At 32.4% G+C, this 19,358-nt stretch overlaps 2 protein-coding genes across 4 annotated transcripts; one reads left to right on the top strand and one right to left on the bottom strand.

Annotated features, from left to right (window-relative positions):
• The first annotated feature begins 2,023 nt into the window (after window positions 1-2,023).
• LOC144547288 (long chain acyl-CoA synthetase 6, peroxisomal-like) lies at window positions 2,024-10,920 on the top strand. 2 transcript variants are annotated; one of them, XM_078295899.1, is made up of 24 exons: window positions 2,024-2,282; window positions 3,081-3,215; window positions 3,893-3,953; window positions 4,163-4,240; window positions 4,649-4,720; window positions 4,817-4,898; window positions 5,499-5,604; window positions 5,685-5,761; window positions 5,837-5,881; window positions 5,974-6,060; window positions 6,196-6,285; window positions 6,649-6,728; window positions 6,830-6,923; window positions 7,166-7,254; window positions 7,347-7,435; window positions 7,824-7,953; window positions 8,521-8,639; window positions 9,032-9,155; window positions 9,266-9,352; window positions 9,453-9,556; window positions 9,647-9,732; window positions 10,238-10,324; window positions 10,410-10,496; window positions 10,632-10,920. In XM_078295899.1, exons 2-24 carry the CDS (start codon window positions 3,095-3,097, stop codon window positions 10,713-10,715), a joined length of 2,079 nt encoding a protein of 692 aa, XP_078152025.1. In that variant the 5' UTR covers window positions 2,024-2,282; window positions 3,081-3,094; the 3' UTR covers window positions 10,716-10,920. The 2 variants fall into 2 exon arrangements, with proteins under 2 accessions (XP_078152025.1, XP_078152024.1); XM_078295898.1 differs by lacking the exon at window positions 2,024-2,282 and having other exon boundaries at window positions 3,020-3,215.
• Window positions 10,921-16,551: 5,631 nt separating this feature from the next.
• LOC144547292 (tRNA-uridine aminocarboxypropyltransferase A-like) lies at window positions 16,552-18,592 on the bottom strand. Of its 2 annotated transcripts, XM_078295903.1 has the most exons (4): window positions 18,286-18,592; window positions 17,167-17,491; window positions 16,643-16,947; window positions 16,555-16,566 (listed from the first exon to the last, which is right to left on the bottom strand). In XM_078295903.1, exons 1-3 carry the CDS (start codon window positions 18,537-18,539, stop codon window positions 16,675-16,677), a joined length of 852 nt encoding a protein of 283 aa, XP_078152029.1. In that variant the 5' UTR covers window positions 18,540-18,592; the 3' UTR covers window positions 16,555-16,566; window positions 16,643-16,674. The 2 variants fall into 2 exon arrangements, with proteins under 2 accessions (XP_078152028.1, XP_078152029.1); XM_078295902.1 differs by having other exon boundaries at window positions 16,552-16,947.
• Between the last annotated feature and the right edge of the window lie 766 nt (window positions 18,593-19,358).

Here is a 19,358-nt window from a genome sequence, read left to right as displayed (position 1 = left end):
ATGTATATGTATATATAATATAATATAATATAATATATGTATATGTATATGTAATATATTTATATATGTATTACTCATTTTTTTTATAATATATGTATAATATATGTATATGTATATATAATATAATATATGTATATGTATATATAATGTAATATAATATATGTATATGTATATGTATATGTATATGTAATATATTTATATATGTATATATAATATATGTATAATATATGTATATGTATATATAATATATGTATAATATAATCTAATATATGTATATATAGCATATATTATATATACATATACATATATTATAAAAAAAATGAGTTACACATATATTATATATACATATATACATATACATATACATATAGATATACATATACATATACATATACATATACATATACATATACATATACATATAGATATACATATACATATACATATACATATACATATACATATACATATACATATACATATATTATATTAGATATACATATACATATATACACATATATATATACATATACATATACATATACATATACATATACATATACATATACATATACATATACATATATTATATTATATGTACATATACATATATTATATTATATTATAGAGTACGGCTAATGCGCTTCCTCTAGCATATGGGCCGAAATGTTTCCGATGGAAATTTGAAATTTCAAAATCCAAAAAGTCGATCTGAACCGTTCATCTTCTTCTCCATATTAATATCTGCTTGGAGACCAAATTTTACATTTTTCTGAAATTTTTTACTATTTATTAAGCCAATTTGAAAATCGCTGATCCAATGGTTTTACTGTTTTGTTAAGCCACCGTTGAATCAACGATTTTCAAAGTGGCTTAATAAATAGTAAAAAATTTCAGAAAAATGTAAAATTTGGTCTCCAAGCAGATATTAATATGGAGAAGGAGATGAACGGTTCATATCGACTTTTTAGATTTTGAAATTTCAAATTTCCATCGGAAGTATTTCAGCCCATATACTAGAGGAAGCGCATTAGCCGTACTCTTATATTATATATACATATACATATACATATACATATACATATACATATACATATACATATACATATACATATACATATACATATACATATACATATACATATACATATATTATAAAAAAAATGAGTTATACATATATTTTCTTTCTCCAAACTCTAAAAAAAAAAAAAAATCCGAGCCGCAGAAAAAATCTGCGCTCGGAATAAAAAAATCTAAAAAAAGCGCATATTTTTTCCGCGGCCCGGAATAAAAATTCCGGATCACAGAAAAAATCTGCGACCCGGGTATTTTTAAAATTCTACACAGAACCTGATTATTTTTAATAAAATAATTTTTTTTTTTTTGGAATTTAAAAAAAAATCGGAGGAATCTTAGTCGGTGGATAACAGGAGTCACAATTATATTGAAAATTATTACTTTTTGTCAAAAAGCAGTGCGTGTGCTTAATTCAAGTTGTGTTGTATATCTCCATATCCATTAGTACATATCCAGATTCAATTCAAAAAAAAAAAAATAGTACATATCCAGAAACTAGGATAAATTTGACGCGGAGGCTATTACGGCGCCTCCTCTCCATTTTAAATATAAACGCTGCCTCCACTTAATTAAAGTAGCTTAAAGTAATAAAAATACAAACTCCATTTGATTATTAGAAAGGAGATGGTCACGAAAAGCGGAACTTAGACGCTACAGAAAGCTCACGAACTTTTCTGTCTGGTGGTCCAAAGCCATGAAGTACTTCGTGTTGCGGATAGTAATGATAACTATTTTGATTCGTCACATATTAGTAAACTTTCTACAGGCAAATCAAAAGTCAATATCTCAGGAAAGGTGCTTCTCCCAAGGAGGCGTACACATTAGGAAAAAACATTCTATTACACATGCTGCATAACTTCCTGTAAAATATCACTGACAGACGATAAAGATGATTTAGAAATAATGGGTCCAATATGTCAGTGATAATTTATTCGCGAATCTTGATACAGAGAATCAAAATCTGGACGCACGCAGCTCTATACATCGCTGACATCTCGCCCATACAAAAACAAAACAATCTTCCCAATCTTCACACAACCGAAAAAGCGGAAAAAAACAAAACATAATAAAAAAATCGAAGAAAAATCTCTTCTCCTTAGTTCCCTAGCTCAAGACCTATCACGAGCTCGTACGAGCATTTTGTGGCGAGCATTTTCACATTTTTTTATGCAGCAAATCAGCTAGTAGAGATTCCGCAAATTGAGGTAAAACTTTTGTTCTCTATTTTCTGTTTATCCATGCTTTTCTTATAAACATTATGTTCAGAAATGATATAATCTGGTAGATCAAATTATTAGTTCTTCCTACTTCATCACTAGCAATTTCCAATCGGTATATTGTTGTTTTTAGGGGACATCCCAAAATTTTCCATTGCTTTTCTTTTGGTTCGTCCAATTCCAATCTCTAGAGCCATTGTATTTAAGTTACAAAGTATACCAAATTGTCTATCTCGATGAGTTGTAATTGTTTGGATAATTAGATGGTATCGTATCTGGATAGGAGCGAAAGAACCTTTTAACAAAACCAGTCAATCTAGCTCCATGCTGGAACATGTGGTTAAGATATAATATGCCAACCAGTAGAGTTTGAAAGTTATATATATTTCTATTATTTGAACCTAATTACAAATCCAACTAAATGTGCAACAACTCCATCCAAAAAGCACCCTTTTCACATAACTAAATTTAGCAACAATGTTCCTATATTGTTAAGAAATTTCTATCTGATAAAGCAATTCAAACTTTATTACTCCAATGCTGTTATATTTGAACGGTGGAACTGGCAAGGTTTCTAATTGGATATTTCGGGAATTCTATTATTAAGGGTGTGTGCAAATAGTAGTATTGACAATATGTGTACTTCCTTTTTATATCTAAGATATTAATGCTTAATTTTGGCAGAACATCTATTTTTGGCCAAACAACTTGAGAATAACTTTTAGATCCTTTTGGATTTATACCTAATATCAGACAATCTCTTGTGCATCTTTCATTTCAATTTAGGTAACTTGAATTAAATGGATCCATTGGTTGCCGAGCGCCGTCTGAGAGCCATCACCCGCCACCTGTCCCCTCTCTCTGATGACCTCGCCTCCTCTCATATCAGCACGAATCTAACTGCTGGCGAATTTGTAAATGGTACTTGCTTTTTTAAATGGGTTTGTTGAGAGAAATTGGTGGAAATACCTTTTATTTGGTTCTTTGAAGTTAATAGCATGGGCACAATTTGATTTCTACATGAAATTGATGCGGATTCTTTTTAAGTCATCTTTGTGCCCTTTTTTAGCTTTTGTTTTTTCTCGGAGAACTTTAGCGTAGATTGATGTTTTTGGTCTTTGAATTTGTTCTTTTTGCACAAAGATAATAGTGAGAATATCTTGGGGCATGGTACAAGCAGTAAGTGGTAAGAGTTTATTTGAAAATATGGAAGTGATTTGGATCTCGTCAATTACTTTTTCCTGTATGAATTAAACTTTTAAGCTACTGTTTGTCTTCTTCAGTTGATGTTCTTATTACATTATCTGTTGTTTCTGGGGTCCGGAGTCTAGTGGAATCAGCTCTCTTTTCAGAACTGAAAGTGCTTTTTTCTCAATAATAGAATCCCCAAAAGAATATGCACTTTGATATGACATGAATCCATGACCATGGTACATATTTATAGAATAATTGATTTGAGAATTATAAATTTGGATAATTTGGTGAGTAGGAACATAGAGATGCAAATGACATGAATTTGGTCTGGTAAACAATTTTGAGGGAAGACCTGTCCAAACTTTGAACTAATCCTTTTGTTTTAATCCTTTTGCTTTATGCAGTGCAAGGCTACAGCGCGGTTCTTCCAGAAAAATTGCAAACTGGAAAGTGGAATGTCTATAGGCATGTTTAATTTTTTTCTCAATTATTTTCTCCTGTTAATTAGATACAAAATTACAATTTCATGATTCAATGCCAGTACCAGTGCCATTTCTAAATTTCAATTGCTTACCCACATGTACCACACTATTTAGGCCTTGTTGGAGTTTCTCCATAGCTAATCAAATTGTTTGCACTAAACATATGTAATTTGATTTTCGTTGAATGTGCAGATCAGCCCGCTCTCCTTTAAAGCTGGTTGATAGATTTCCCAACCTGCCTGAAGTTCGAACTTTACATGATAATTTTGTGTAAGATTTCAAAAAACTGTTTTGCCTTTCTAAACAGAAGCATACTTGTAATTTGTCTCAGCAAGTTATAAAGAAACGACAAAACCTCTTTAGTTTATAACTATTTCTGAGCTTCTCTCATTGCCTGATTAGAGATTTTGGCATTATAGATATATTCTTGTATTAAATAAGAAACATATTTTTTTTTGTCAATATGGTAATAGCTAGGGGTGGCAACCTATTATCAAGTCTAGAGTTGGATTATTTTTTAGTATTGTGGTAATATCAACATTGCTCTCAACTAGTATATCAGTTTGTAGAGTTTCAATTTGATGAACACTGTATGTGGCAATTGCTTTCTTCTCTCTCTGTTTACTTTATTATTTTCTTGTTTATTAGTAATTTTTACTTTTGGCAATTATAATTTAGGTACGCTGTTGAGAAGTTTAGAGATTATAGGTACTTGGGAACGAGAGTACGTCCTGATGGAACAATCGCAGAGTAAGAATTTAGTGCCCTTTTCCCTTTTTTCCCCAATAATATGTGTGCGTGTCTTTTAATATTTTGTTTACATTTGTCATAATTACTTTAACACAGGTATAAATGGATGACATATGGAGAGGCAAGCACTAGCCGTGCTGCTATCGGTTCTGGTCTTATTTATCATGGGATTCCTCAGGTCTTTTTCTTAATTTAATACCGATGCAGTTATGTGTAAACCTGAAAACCTCACAAATCTAACACCATGTATGTACACCTGCAAAATTCTGGCATACATAGGAAATATCTTGCATATCCTATCTGGCAATCTAATACCTCCTCCTCCCCCCCCCTTTCTTTTTTGTAGAAGATGTCTAAAATTACAAAACATGCATTTTGTCACACTTTTGAGTCCTTAATTGTTTTTTCATTGGATCCAAGGAATACCGCTTCTGCTAATTTTCAAAACTGTTGGCTAGTGTATGGTTATGTTTTTATTGTTGCGCCAGTCATTTTGCCAACCATTCTTTTTTTCTTCACCGAGTTTTATAGCACCTCACTCTCTTTTAATTTAAGAAAAAATTTAAGACATTTTGTTAGCATATTTATATTTATGATTGAAAGAGGGTAGAGGTAATATTTTTCACGTGTTCATGGGCACAAAAGAAGTTTTCCATTTTGTAGTCTGTATATAATAGGTTTTTTATGTTTCCGAAGGGTACCAAGGAAAGTTTTCCTTCAATGGTTAACAAAACTTGTTTAAGATTGACCTTATTTTATTTTATGTCATGTTAAATAGGGATCAAGCATTGGATTATACTTCATAAACCGGCCCGAATGGATCATAGTGGATCATGCATGCTCTGCTTATTCTTATGTTTCTGTCCCACTTTATGATACTCTTGGTATAATACTACTGTCAAATTGAATCAATCTTTTGATTTTTCCTATGTTATCGTGTTAATATTTTTATTTTAAACTTCAGGCCCTGATGCTGTTGAATTTATTGTGAATCATGCTTCTGTGCAAGTTATATTTTGTGTGCCACAAACTTTAAGCACTGTAAGTTTTGCTTGTAGTTTTAAATATTATTATTTTATTTTATTTTTTGCACTATTGATGTTTATTTGTTTGCAGTTATTGAGCTTTGCATCAAAACTAACATCGGTTCGTCTTATCGTGGTACATGCCGATTCTGATCATAGATTTTAAGTTCCTGTCATCTACTGTCTTTTGGAATTTAATTAATTTTTTATTTCCATCAATTGACACAGGTTGTTGGTGCAGTTGACGAAAACATGCCCTCTCTTCAATCAACTAATGGGATAGAAGTTATTTCTTTTTCTAAATTACAGAGTGAGGTTAGTTCATCTTACATCAACTACTTGTTTTTTTTTATATTTCTAAGTGCTGTTAGGTCCAGTACAAATAAGTTCTTTTGGTATTGGATCAATACAGAGCTGATGCTAATTTAATGTTTCTTTGTCAAATTGTAGGGGCAAAGATCCCTGCAGCCATTTAGACCTCCTAAACATGAAGACATGGCCACCATTTGCTACACAAGTGGTACAACTGGTACACCAAAGGTAATTCGTATATCCTTTCCTCTAGCAGTGATAATCATGGCCACTTGTTTTTTCCTGGTTCAGATATACAAACATACTGACATTCACTGACCTATGGGTGATAACCTTGTACAAATATCTAATTAGAAAACCCTATGAGACGAAGAATGGAAGAAACGAAAACTTGAAGCTGATAAATAATTTGTACCCAAAATGTTTAAATCTGAAATTGGTTCCAGCCTACATGGTACACAAAACATTTGACATGTCTATACACTATATTTTTGAGGATTTCTTTTTAACATTATGAATGGATTATTTCTTATGTACTTGTTAGATAACCAATGGGGTAACATGTTCTTTTCGTCCTCCTTTTTCTTTCAGGGAGTTGTTCTGACACATAGCAGCCTAATAGCGAATGTTGCTGGGAACAGCCTCTCTGTTGATTTTGGTCCTTCTGATGTGTTAGTGCTTATAATAAGGCTCTTCTTTCCTTTCTTTCAAATTGTATTTTTCCTTTTGTTCTTAAAGAATATTTATATTGTGATTATATTATTTGCTTCAGATACATGTCCTACCTTCCTTTAGCACACATCTACGAGAGGGTCAATCAAATTGGATTGGTACACTATGGTGCTGCTGTTGGTTTCTACCAGGGGGTATGGCATTGTGTTACATTTATACTTCTATTTTAACTGTACTTGTATTCACCTGTATTGTGCAGTGGTGCTTGTAAGGGTTACCAAACAATTTGGCTTATTCAGTGGTTGGTCTGGAACTGTTTGGTACCAGACTGATACACATTTGGCAGAAATTTTAGTACTTCAATCCTATTTATAGTTTGTAGACAATATAATCGTGATAACTGGTATTAATTATATCATTCGGTACCTTTGTTCAGGATAATTTAAAATTAATAGATGATTTGGCTGTTTTAAGACCGACGTTGTTTGCCAGTGTGCCTCGGTTGTATAACAGAATTTATGCAGGGTAAGATCCTTTTCTTATTTTATGTGCTAGTGTTTTGAATTCTGATTTCTTGCTTGCTTTAGTAGTTGATACTTGTTATTTTTTGGACATAGTATAATAAATGCAGTCAAAGAATCTGGGGGCTTGAAGGAAAGGTTATTTAATGCAGCTTTCAATTCTAAAAGAGGAGCATTATTGAATGGTACACAATCTTTTCCTCTCTTTTTGCTGAACAACCCTGCAAAAGTTTAACAAAAAAATAATGTAATCTGATGGTCTTTTGGAACTTCATACCTCGAAAATCAACTATGCCCACAAAAGAAGTTAAATATCCAATTTATCACCCTCACTTTCCCCAACATCCACACACATAAGCACACCCACTCACCATCCCTCTAATCCAAAAAGAAAGAACCTTGGAAACATCACCTATATGCCTTATCTCCCACTTTTTTCATACAATACCGAACTACTTCCTCCCTGATAAGCAATGAGGAAGGTCTAGCTTGTTAATTTTTTACGAAGAAAATACTACCATGATATTCCTATGCTTTACAAGGACATAAAATATTATCTTACATTTTTTTTAGGGAAGAGTCCCTCTCCAATTTGGGAGAAATTGGTATTTAATAAACTAAAAGACAAGCTTGGAGGGCGTGTAAGATTTATGAGTTCTGGTGCCTCGCCATTGTCACCTGATGTTATGGAATTTCTCAGAATGTAAGTTAAATATCTTTTTCCCTAGGCAATTTTTCACTTATTCTCTTGGTCAATCTTTAAGTACAATATATGCCCGTGTTTTTTATGATCTTGTGATCACTTAGATGACATGCATGCTTCCTTACCCCCATGCACTTCAATATATCCAGAAGCAATCCTTCTCTTTTGCTTTGTATCTGTACAAGAATGAGGGTTGAAAAGGGGTAGTTCCATATTTTCTCTTTTCAACAAAGGAGCTAAGGAGAATATACTACATTTTCCCCATTTTATAGGTGCATATGAGGAGCCTCATAATTTTCAAAGGATATTCATGGTATTTTTGTTGTTTTGTAGAGGGGAAGAATGACACTGTGCCTTTTAGTTGGTATATCCTTTCAAAACTAATACAAACCTATCCTCGTTAGAAAAAAAAATTAAACTGGTACAAACCATAGGTCGGTCTTTCAGTATACAGTTTAAACAAATCTCAGATTTGGAAACTTTGAGAAGCTTCTACATGGTAGTTATTTCCATTATAGATCAATGTGCTAAGTATTATAATAGTATTTGATTTGATTTTTGTTTTAGATGCTTTGGGTGTGACATTTTGGAAGGATATGGCATGACTGAGACATCATGTGTCATATCTGTCATGGATCTTGGTGACAAAGTAATTGGTCATGTTGGGTCGCCTAATCCTAGTGTTGGTAAGTATTATATGAAAGAAATGTGGGTCTTGTTTGATCCTTTAATCCTGGTTTCATTAAAGCTTTTTTTTTTTAATTGAAAGAATTCTATAGCATGATGGCTGTACTACACAGTTCCTGACCAATACAATGTACCTTGAGGAGTACTGATGCAACAATAAGTTTCAATAGGCTGAATCAAGTATATTTAAGCTTCTTTTGTTTAATTTAAATATATTAAACTTGAAAAAGTAATAAGATTGGGTAATTACTGTCTGACGATTGGGGGAAGTTCAAGGGTACATAAAAGTGGTACCAGTATTGCCATGTGTGTAGCAGTGCCTGGTTTGGGGATTGAATTAGTGATGGACTCATATAGATTTATCTTTTTAATTTGGTTTAAATTGTTTCAGAGATCAAACTTGTTGATGTACCTGAGATGAATTACACGTCAGATGATGTACCATATCCTCGAGGTGAAATTTGCGTGAGGGGATACAGTGTTTTCAAAGGCTATTACAAGGATGAAGCTCAAACGTAATGAGATTTTCAAATTTTAATTTATTAATTGATATAAAAGTCTGAATGTACCTTGATTTTTACTTTGGAATTTTTCTTTATTTCCTTTGCTGAAATATATAATTCAGGAGAGAAGTCATGGATGAGGATGGATGGTTGCACACTGGAGATATTGGCTTGTGGCTACCTGGGGGACGTTTAAAAATTATAGACAGGTACTATTTTCTTATATTATCATCATGATTCTAAGCGTAATGCTTCTTAGTTTTTTTTTTCTTTTCATTTCATGTTTCATTTATTCTTTTTGGTATTCAGGAAGAAGAATATTTTTAAGCTTGCGCAAGGTGAATACATTGCTCCTGAAAAGATAGAAAATGTATATGCCAAGTGCAAGTTTGTTGCACAGTGCTTTGTATATGGTAAGCTCCTGCCTAACTCCACCTTTTTAAAAAATTTGAGAACGCATTCTTAGTTTGATTTTCTTTTTTCCTGTAATGAAAACGTTTCAGGTGACAGCTTCAATTCTTCATTGGTTGCTATTGTATGTGTTGAACCAGATGTGCTGAAATCTTGGGCTGCATCACAGGGAATAAAGGTAAAAGTTTTTATTCAATGAAATTAGAGAGCTAATGAACAACCAAGTTTTTGTCGTGGTTGAGAACTTATATTGCAAATCTAAAACTTTGTTGCAATTATTTACCCAAAAAAAAAAAAAACAAGCCAGTAGTATTTTTGACAAGTAATATAATGAGGGGCGGAACTAGAAAATTTAGATAGGGGGGTTGAAACATAAATTGCATAATATGTGAAAGTACATAATGTGTGGTAACTGGAATTTTAACCCCAAGTCTCCACAACCACTAAATGGAATTCTAACCACTGGGCTACAAACACAAATGTAGCATTTCATAAGTGGGGCTGAACTATGTAAAAACTTTAAGAAAAATGAAAATTCAATTAAATGTCAATATTACATGATTAAAAAAATTGAAATCATGGGGGTGGCTAAACATCCCTTAGGCTATACGTAGATCCGCCCTTGAATATATAACTTATGTAATTGTCAACTAATAATTTGTAAATATTTAAACAATGAACAGTATGATGATCTGGGGCAGCTGGTGAAGGATCCTAGAGCATTGGCTGCGGTTCTTGCTGAAATGGATGAGGTTGGAAAAGAAGCTCAGGTATGTACCTCTTAGATTTTCTAAAAGAAATGAACTGCGGGTGTGTTTTAATTAAATTTAGACTAACATTTGATATTGCTTTCAGCTAAGAGGTTTTGAGTTTGTGAAAGCTGTAACGTTGGTTTTGGAACCTTTCACCTTAGAAAATGGCCTCCTCACACCTACTTTCAAGGTAATTAGTCCCTGATTTTTTCTTTATATATTTGTGTATATATATGTGTTTTATTTTTTTTTCCATCTTTATCAACAATTGAGTTAAGAAAAAGTTCAGCCATTGTTGCTAAATACCGACTACTATTTTTCTCAGATAAAGAGACCTCAAGCCAAGGCTTACTTTGCAAAGGAAATTGCCGACATGTATGCTCAATTGCCTCAATCTGAAGCTATTTAAAGAAAATATATTATTTTGTGGCAAATAAATGTTCAATTTTTTACATCTGTTAATAAAAACATGTTCCCAAAATTTGAGAGGAAACATGCTGTATCCATGTCTCCTTGAAATAAGGTGAGCTGTGAAGCCGCTGACAACCAGTAACAGTGGGACAGTATGAAAGAAATGAAAGCTGAAATTTAAAATTCTTCCTATGGAGGGGAAAGTTTTGGATTATTCTTTTTTATGTTAGAGATTTTTTTTTTCTTTTCTAGATTGATCATTAAGTCTGTACAAACATTAGTTCCTGGAATAACCTGGGTCATGAATCTTTGACACAATTAAAGTTCAATCTGTTAATAAATCGATTTATACGTTTGAAGAAGGCTGTTAAAAACAATTGACAGGTAACAAGCAGTAGCTACATTAATTAATTATATAAAGTACATGAAACATATAGGACATCTATATATGTATATAGATTTGGTTTTGGTTTTAGTTTGAAGGTCTATGTCAAGCATTTTATTTATATTTGAGTGTTTAACGATTGTAAATTGACAAACAATTGAAGCATGCAAAAGGATTCATGCTACAGTTAATGGGAAGTCGTTATTAGAGCAAATAATTAATTAATACTGTATTGAGCGCCAATAACGTGATCGGCTTTGTGACATTACGGATGGTACTTTAATAAACTAATGTTGACAAAACAAAACATATCATGTCTCATCACTTCACGTGATTACGTATAGACATACAATAACATATCATATACGTTATCTGATATAAATAACAGATTCACACGCACTACTTATTACATACGTTACGTTAAGATATTTCTGCTAATATGGTTTTGTAGGTTTAGGTATAATTTTTATACTCTGTCATTCTTCACACAAATTTCATATATACTGTGTGCGGTTCCTTCTATGTCAAAAAAAAAAAAAAAAAAAAAAACCTCATCATCTTTCCGATTCTTTCAACATATATATTTGTTTCTCAAAATTAAAAAAATTGTGCTCCATGCTGGCTCAAATCCAGTTCCTCTGATATCCTAAACATGTAAAATTGTACAAATTCCTTTTACATGTCTATCCTTCAAATTTTTATTTAATGCCTATAAATAACTCTCCATGCCCATTTTTTTTATTAATATCTAACATTAAATAGAAAGTTACAAAACTATCCACGTTTTTTTTAGGAACTTTAAAAATGCCCAAACTGCCGAGATTCTCGACGGTAAAAAGGAACGTCGAAAATCCTTGAGGTTCTGATCATTCGATAAAGCTGAAGATTAAATTTAAGATTTCTGGATTTTCTATTATAATTAAATAGAAGATGTTGTGATTTTTTTATTGAAATATTTTTATATTTATTTAAAATAGATAGAATACTATAGAATTGAATTTATTAGAAAAACTATGACAAATAACTCTAACCAATATTTTTTAGTCAGGATTATTAAAGAAATATAAACATATTTTGGATCTGAGTTACTAATTCGGTTCAAAAGTCACTTCTGGATAAATAAAGAAATTACCATGGTCCTTCTAATACATTCAAATTCTTAGGTTTTAAATGTTATTTTCAAAAATTGAATGTCCGTAGTGAGACGGAACTCATGCCACTACATTAAGTCTGCGGTTCAGATGGCATGCAGTGTTGAAAAATAAAAATAATTTAAATGATTGGAAAATCAAGGCAATCGCCAAATTTAAAGGACCATGCCGTAAATCTAATTACATATTTTATAAGGACTAATTATTGGTTCCCAAATATATATGAGCTTACTACTTACAAGTAATGGATTTAAAAAAGAGGAGGGTTCAAATGCCTCCATTTTTTTGTGCCTCCATCATGCCTCCATTTTTAAAAACATAAATAATTCAAAGTTTAAAACTTAAACGTCAAAATAAAACCGTTAGATGTAATCTATGTTATTTTCTCTACGTGCCCATAAAAAAAATATCACATTTTGATTTTGCTTTTATATGAATCAATAAGTTGAAAAATCAATGTCTAGAAATTATCCATATTTGTATACATTTTTACAAGCTCAAGATGACAATCAAAACAAAGTTGAAATGCCATAATTTTTTATATGTGCATAGATAAAATGATATAGTTCATATCCAATGGTTTTATTTTGAATTTTAAGATTTAAATTTTGAGTTATTAAAGTTTTTAAAGATGGAGACATGATGGAGGCACAAAAAATGGAGGCATTTGAACCCTCCTCTTTAAAAAATTAGATGACTAAAGTAATAATGAAAAAATGAATTCGTTGAAGGTAATGATGTGTAGTTTAAGTCACGTAGAATTGGACAATACAAACAAACAAACAAACAACCGATCCCAATACTATTAGGATCGGTTATTTATAAAAATCGATTCTGATACTATCAGGATCAGTTATTTACAAACAACCGATCCTTATACTATCAGGATCGGTTATTTACAAACAACCGATCCTAATATTTAACTATTAGGATCGGTTGTTTGTAAATAACTGATCCTGATACTGATCCTAATAGTTAACTCCATCTATTTAAAAAAAAAAATTGATTTGACATCATTTAGCAGAGACGAATTTTTTATTCCTTTGTTAAGTTTTGAATATAGATGGACTACCTTAGATTTGAATATACTAGAAGGACCGCGATAATTGTTTTATTTACTCAAAATTATTTTTTTATCCGAGATCAATAATTTAGATCCAATATATTTTCTTTTTCAGTAACACACAAAGAAATATTTAAATATTTCTTACAGCCGTAAAAAATATTGATCTGAGTTATTTGTCGTAGTATTTCTAGTAAATTCAATTCTATACTGTTCCATCTATTTTAAAAAAAAATTAATAGAAAAAAAAATAAAATAATCATAACATTTTCTATTTAATTAAATAGAAAAATAAAAATCCTAAATTAAATCTCCGGCTCTATACTAGGATGTCAAATCAAATAAAATCACACAACCGCTAATATTCTCGGCATTCGTCTTTCTTTCAGAACCACGAAGAAAACCAATATTCTCAGCATTCGTTTTTTATTCAGAACCGCCGGTATTCTTGCTAGTCCTCAGAGAAAAAGAAAAAGAACCATGGAGAATTTCAACGGTTTGGATATTTTTGAAAAAATTAAAGAAAAATTCGGATTTTGAACTCGTGCCTTCTTACACAGAGAATGTTATTTTTGTCACTAAATTAAAAGCTGATTTTGTCTTTGATACTTTTTGTCTAACTATATTTTTATATTTTTGTTGATAATTTTATTTTTAAATTTCAATCAAAGAATTTTAAAACTCAAATATGAAAAGATCATCAAATATAATGAGTAGAACTAGGGTGTTCTTAAATTCATTAATTTTTTTTTTTGTGAAATCAACTCTAAAATTTATTGGATTGGTTTCAAACGACGAATTTGATCCGTTGAAACCCATCTATATTAGTAGTAATGTGTCTACATGTGACAATTTTAAATTTTAGAATTAATTTTGTATAGAGTCAAGTGGTTAAAAAAGATTACAAAATGAATGTATTAAAATTAATTTATAAACCTTCTAATTTGGACTGTTTGACTTTATACTAAATTAATTTGAAAGTTTGAAATTTTTATTTGTGGACGAATCACTCGTAATGTAGATGGATTTATCGTTTACCAATTCGGTATATTTTAGAGTTGAATTCAAAAAAAGACTTGATGAACTTAAGAACACCCTAGTTCTACTCAAATAGAATATATATTGTTTTTTGACTGCATGTAAGATTTTTTGGTGTAAATATTTTTATGCTTTTTGACTCAGGTAGAAATTAAATTGATTTGCTGAAAAATTAATTACATACACAGTAACGTACTTATTATAGATTAAATTGAATGTTTTATTTTAAATTGATTTGCGTGATCATAAAATAAAATTGTGTAATTGAATTACTCATCTTACAATATCTTACAAAACTTACATAGTCAGGCCGGCCCAAAGGCCCAAACTATTCAATCCTATGCTAATGAGTAATGAACATGGCAGCCTGAGCCTGGCAGAGTGGCAGGGGATCTGTTTTGAGATTCGTATCAAGTTAAAAGAAGGGTTCGGATTTCTCGGTTGCCTGCGTTGGCTTGCTACGGATTCATTTCCAGCAGATACGACCGAGGACGACAAATAAATATAATACAGCCCCTGCGCTATTCCCGAATAGGCACCGGACACGTCGTTCCCGCAAAAATAGAACTAAACCATTTTACAAATATTAATATACATATTATTAGAAAAATGACATTATTTGAACATAAGATCACTAAAACTATTTATGATTGGAATATACTTTCGTTCAATCCTATAGTTGGAAAAAATATTACACAGTACACATGATAAACTTTAGATTACTGCATTTATGGCTGAAAACTAGATAAAAAGAGATAAAAAAGATGAAAAGAGTATTTATGTCTACTTGTCAAAACAAAAACAAAAAGTTCTCTCTTATGCAGCTAGCAGCAGCTAATCCTATCATTTTGCAAAACTAGATATAAGAGAGAAAGGGTAGAACTTGAGTGTTCTTAAGCTAAAAGAAACCTTTGTGAACTTAATTCTAAATTCTATCATATCGACTTCAAATGATAAATTTAAATTATTGAAACCAATCTGCTTCAAAGTACTTTTTTTCTCCAAATTTCAGAAAGCAAAAAAAAAAAAAAATGATGTTCAGGAGGATACCAAGCGGCAAGCGATTGAAGGATAAATTATGTAAATATCAAGTCCTGTCGGTGTCAGTGGTTTCAAATTTAGTGTGGGTTGGATAGATGGGATGATCCAGTAAATACCAACAGCTTCTTATTTTTAACTGGAAAGTAGGGGTGAAAACGGTATGGATAATATTTAGTTTGTATTCAATCTGTATTTGAAAACTTAGATGTAGATATTCGATATCCGAATATTTATGTAGATAAGAATACTGATATGATTTTACGTTTTAATTATCCATATCCGAATAGTAGATATATATTATATATTTTAATATATATTATGAAAAACTTATGTTATTCACCATTATAATTAGATAAATATTATGAATTTATATTTTTTATATTATTTTAATAAATATCCAATCTGTATCTGGAAAATTGGAAAATTAAAAAAGAGATATGAATATGATTTTACCACTATCCGCTCCGTATCTGCTCCGTTTTCATCCCTGGTGCAAAGGCGCCAGAATATTTGTGAGTTTGTTGGAAAATTGGAACTATTCTAAATCTTATAACAGAGAAAAGTGTTGCTGATGCTGGAAGCGAGATTGCTCATCCCCTTTGATTTATACAAGCTTACATGTCAGCCCTGGTAATGAGATTGATTTGATGGAACAGTTTAATATATTTTATAAATTTAAGGTGACGGATTAATGGAAGTGCAAGTTATCAAGTAATTGGTATCTTCGAGTCATTAACCTCATGTGATGCCAAAGAGAGGAATAGTTGATAAAATTAAGTATTTTGGAAAAAAAGCTTACATGGAACCAAGATGGCACTGAAGAACCGGAATCTCTCCGTAGAGAGACGGAATCACACCACTGTGGGGACTGGAGATATTAAGCTAATAATTTCACACATTCATTTATTCTTAATTATAACCCTGAGAGCTTTCCAGTGCCCCCAAATTAAGAAACAATTAATAATATGCTATATATATAGGCCAAACATATTGGAGCTGGAGCAGGGGGGAGAAGAAAAAATATTCATAAATGTTTCAAGTTCGAACCATTTTACTTTTTAATCCATCATACTACTGGTCATAATAACAACATGCATGCAACTTCAAATGCATTCTTGTGCAAGTCAGAAAAAAAAAACAACCATTCTTGTGTCTCTGCGCGCATGTAAAACTGGTACCAACCAATGAACAAATTCACAAAATGAAAGTTAACTACGTACTATGAAAAAAGCAAGACGTATTCTCACTAAGTGATTTCACTTTTCACACAACAAGTCATCTAAACAGTACTGATACCATCTCCACCGAGCCTTTTGCCTTTCTTTTTGTTCATCCTGGGTCGTGGATTCATGGGTTTCATGAAAGGAGCCTGGAACCCCACCATTGCTCTAAGAACTTTAAGCAGCATCTCCTCAACAAGTGGGCCCACACCATCAGGCTCGAGGATTCTAAGAGCCCTGGCCACTGCCTCAATGGTGCTCATGCATCCCTTGTGTGGTTCCGTTTTTAGTACCAAATCAGTCTCACAGGGTTTCTCACCTTCTATCCCAACCTATTAAAAGAGCATGAGCAGTAAACATCAATAGCAGATCTTTCTTTTTAGAACAATGAGAAGTAAATAATAATGTAGTCTAAACCAATGAAACACCCCACAAATGAAGGAAATAATAAATAAATATTGGCCTTACAAAAGCACATTATAAAGTCCACAACTAAATATTTCTTTCCAAAACTTAAATTTACAGCAGAAGATTGTTTAGAAAATGCTGACCTCGCAGCCAAGAGAAACGCAAGTGGTGAACACGGAAAGGAATTTAAGGCTTCCAGTTACCATTTCCCTGGCCTGATTCCAGGTTCCATCAACAAGCACTAGTACTGGGTTGGCACGTGCCTCAAGGGGAGTTCTCTGGGCCCACTCAGAAAGGTCAACCGCATTAGGGGACAGGAAGAGCAAAAGAACTGGAGAGGAACTCGAAGGAGAAGAATGCAGAGAATCAAGAAGAGGGGAAAGGCCGGGGCGGATGCGGCGGCCCGAGAGGAGTTGGAACTGGGAGAGGCAACGGGGGAGGAAAGGTACTGTAGCTAGGCGGTTGTACCTGGTATAATAAAAAACTATCAGTACTTACAGATTCGAAGTTAGAAAAGTTGGCTTTAATCTTACTTTGGATAATTAAGGGTTTTGGCCTTTTAGGGTACGCAAGAAAGAGCTTTTTGGGTACACAAATACTCCTTTAATCCTTAATTTTCTTGTAAAAAAAATTAAGAAGGGTTTATGTAATGTTTTAAGATGTAATAGTAACTAGAATAAAGGAGAGATAAAATAGGGAATAGTTCTCTTTTAAAAAAAATAGGCAATAGTTGATGGGTGGTCTTTTAGGATATTAGAATGACATATGAGTGAAACTAGCTAGCTATAAATATATATCCATGAAAATCTTGTAACCAACATGTTGAATGAAATGAAATGAAATGAATAGTTTTCTACTCTTTTCTCCCTCTATCCTCTCTTCTCTTCTCTCTACTCTCTCTTCATTCAAATTATCCCATTAAAATCCCAAAAATTGTCCTCAAATTGTCATGGCCTACTCATTTGGGTCATGACAGTTTAGGAAAAGAAAACAAACAGGAGCAATTTGGTAGTGCAAAGGAGAAACTTTCCTTTGCACCAAAAATGCTTCTCGATCGCTACTTGATCTTTCACACATTCAACATTTTTATTTGATAAACTCACCACATGCAACATATAGGGGCATAACAGAACCTAAGACAACTAGACAAGCAATCCATTGCGCCCCTTGGCAGCATATCGACCATGACCATCTAACAAACAACTCTAACGATCGAGGAGATGAATTAATAAGAAGAAAAATGAGATGAAAATGATATTGACCTGAGTTCGTGGGGGTGTTGTAGGATGACGACGGTGGTGGCCGTGGGGAGAGGTGAAGGCGGGAGGAAGGAGCAGACGCACACGCTCTTCGGCCGCCCGCAGCCGCTATCGCAGGTGGCGCGCCGCCTGGTCGCGGTGGCGCTCAGGCTCAGCGAAGCCATCTCCTCCTGCAGCGGCTCTGAGTCTTCATTTTTGATTTCTTCTTCAAGAGGGAAATTGGAGGAGATTGACTCGGCGCCTTCCTTTTCCGCCATGGCTACAGAGTCTCTGGTAGTGGTACCCACAGTCTCCAGGGGACTGAATTTCGAACAGTTAAATATGTTAACAGAGTGATTTTCGCTTCATGCAGCGCACGAACCATATTCAGCGTTGTTTTGATTTGCGCTGCATGAAGTGAAAACTACTCTTTTAAAATATTTAGCCCCTTTTTTTCATTTCTGATTTTACCGATGAAAAATATCCATTTCTGCCCATCAAACCGATTCAAAAATAGATTTAAATAAATTTAATATTAATCATTAAACTAAATTATGAAGTGCTTACATTATTGAGCAAAGCTAGATTGTAATATGCTCATCAAAAAAGTTGATGAGCACAATTTCAAAAATTTATTAAATTAATTTTAAATGATAAATTTAAGTAGTTGAAATTCATCTACTTTATAAATGATACATATATATGTAAAATTTTAAAATTTTTGAATTTATTTAATACAAAATCAATTAGTAAGAAAAATAACCTTTGAGATATGTTAATTTGATGCATCTTAATTTTATCCGTTCGTTTGTTGACAAGGACGCCAGTTGCACCATCGACACGTGCAATTCGCATCCAGGGGTGACAATGACACCCGTTTACTCATTTACCCTACATGTATCGTATTCGATAAGACGGGTATGGGTAAAGTTTTTTTTTCGTTAGTTTATTGCGTATGGATATGGGTAAAGATTTTTTTTCATTAGATAAACGGGTATGGATACGGATAAAGGTTATTTCGTACCCGTTGGGTAATGGATAATTATATGAAATATATTATATATAAATATATAAATATATAAATATTATATTCAATT

Source organism: Carex rostrata, chromosome 31 (genome assembly GCF_964058835.1).
Source record: "Carex rostrata chromosome 31, lpCarRost1.2, whole genome shotgun sequence".
In the NCBI taxonomy this organism is placed as follows: domain Eukaryota; kingdom Viridiplantae; phylum Streptophyta; class Magnoliopsida; order Poales; family Cyperaceae; genus Carex; species Carex rostrata.
The sequence above is the reverse complement of the archived record's forward strand: the minus strand, read 5'-3'. Positions and strand labels throughout refer to the sequence as shown.

What these genes read in the sequence shown, in the direction of transcription:
- LOC144547288 (XM_078295899.1), top strand. Translation starts at nt 3,095, where the DNA reads ATGGATCCATTGGTTGCCGAGCGCCGTCTGAGAGCCATCACCCGCCAC. An exon ending in GGAAAGTGGAATGTCTATAG is followed by an intron (nt 3,954 to 4,162) that starts GCATGTTTAATT and finishes TTGAATGTGCAG; the next exon opens with ATCAGCCCGCTCTCCTTTAA. An exon ending in ACTTTACATGATAATTTTGT is followed by an intron (nt 4,241 to 4,648) that starts GTAAGATTTCAA and finishes ATTATAATTTAG; the next exon opens with GTACGCTGTTGAGAAGTTTA.
- LOC144547292 (XM_078295902.1), bottom strand. Translation starts at nt 18,539, where the DNA reads ATGGCGGAAAAGGAAGGCGCCGAGTCAATCTCCTCCAATTTCCCTCTT. An exon ending in CAACACCCCCACGAACTCAG is followed by an intron (nt 17,492 to 18,285) that starts GTCAATATCATT and finishes TTATTATACCAG; the next exon opens with GTACAACCGCCTAGCTACAG. An exon ending in GCGTTTCTCTTGGCTGCGAG is followed by an intron (nt 16,948 to 17,166) that starts GTCAGCATTTTC and finishes CTCTTTTAATAG; the next exon opens with GTTGGGATAGAAGGTGAGAA.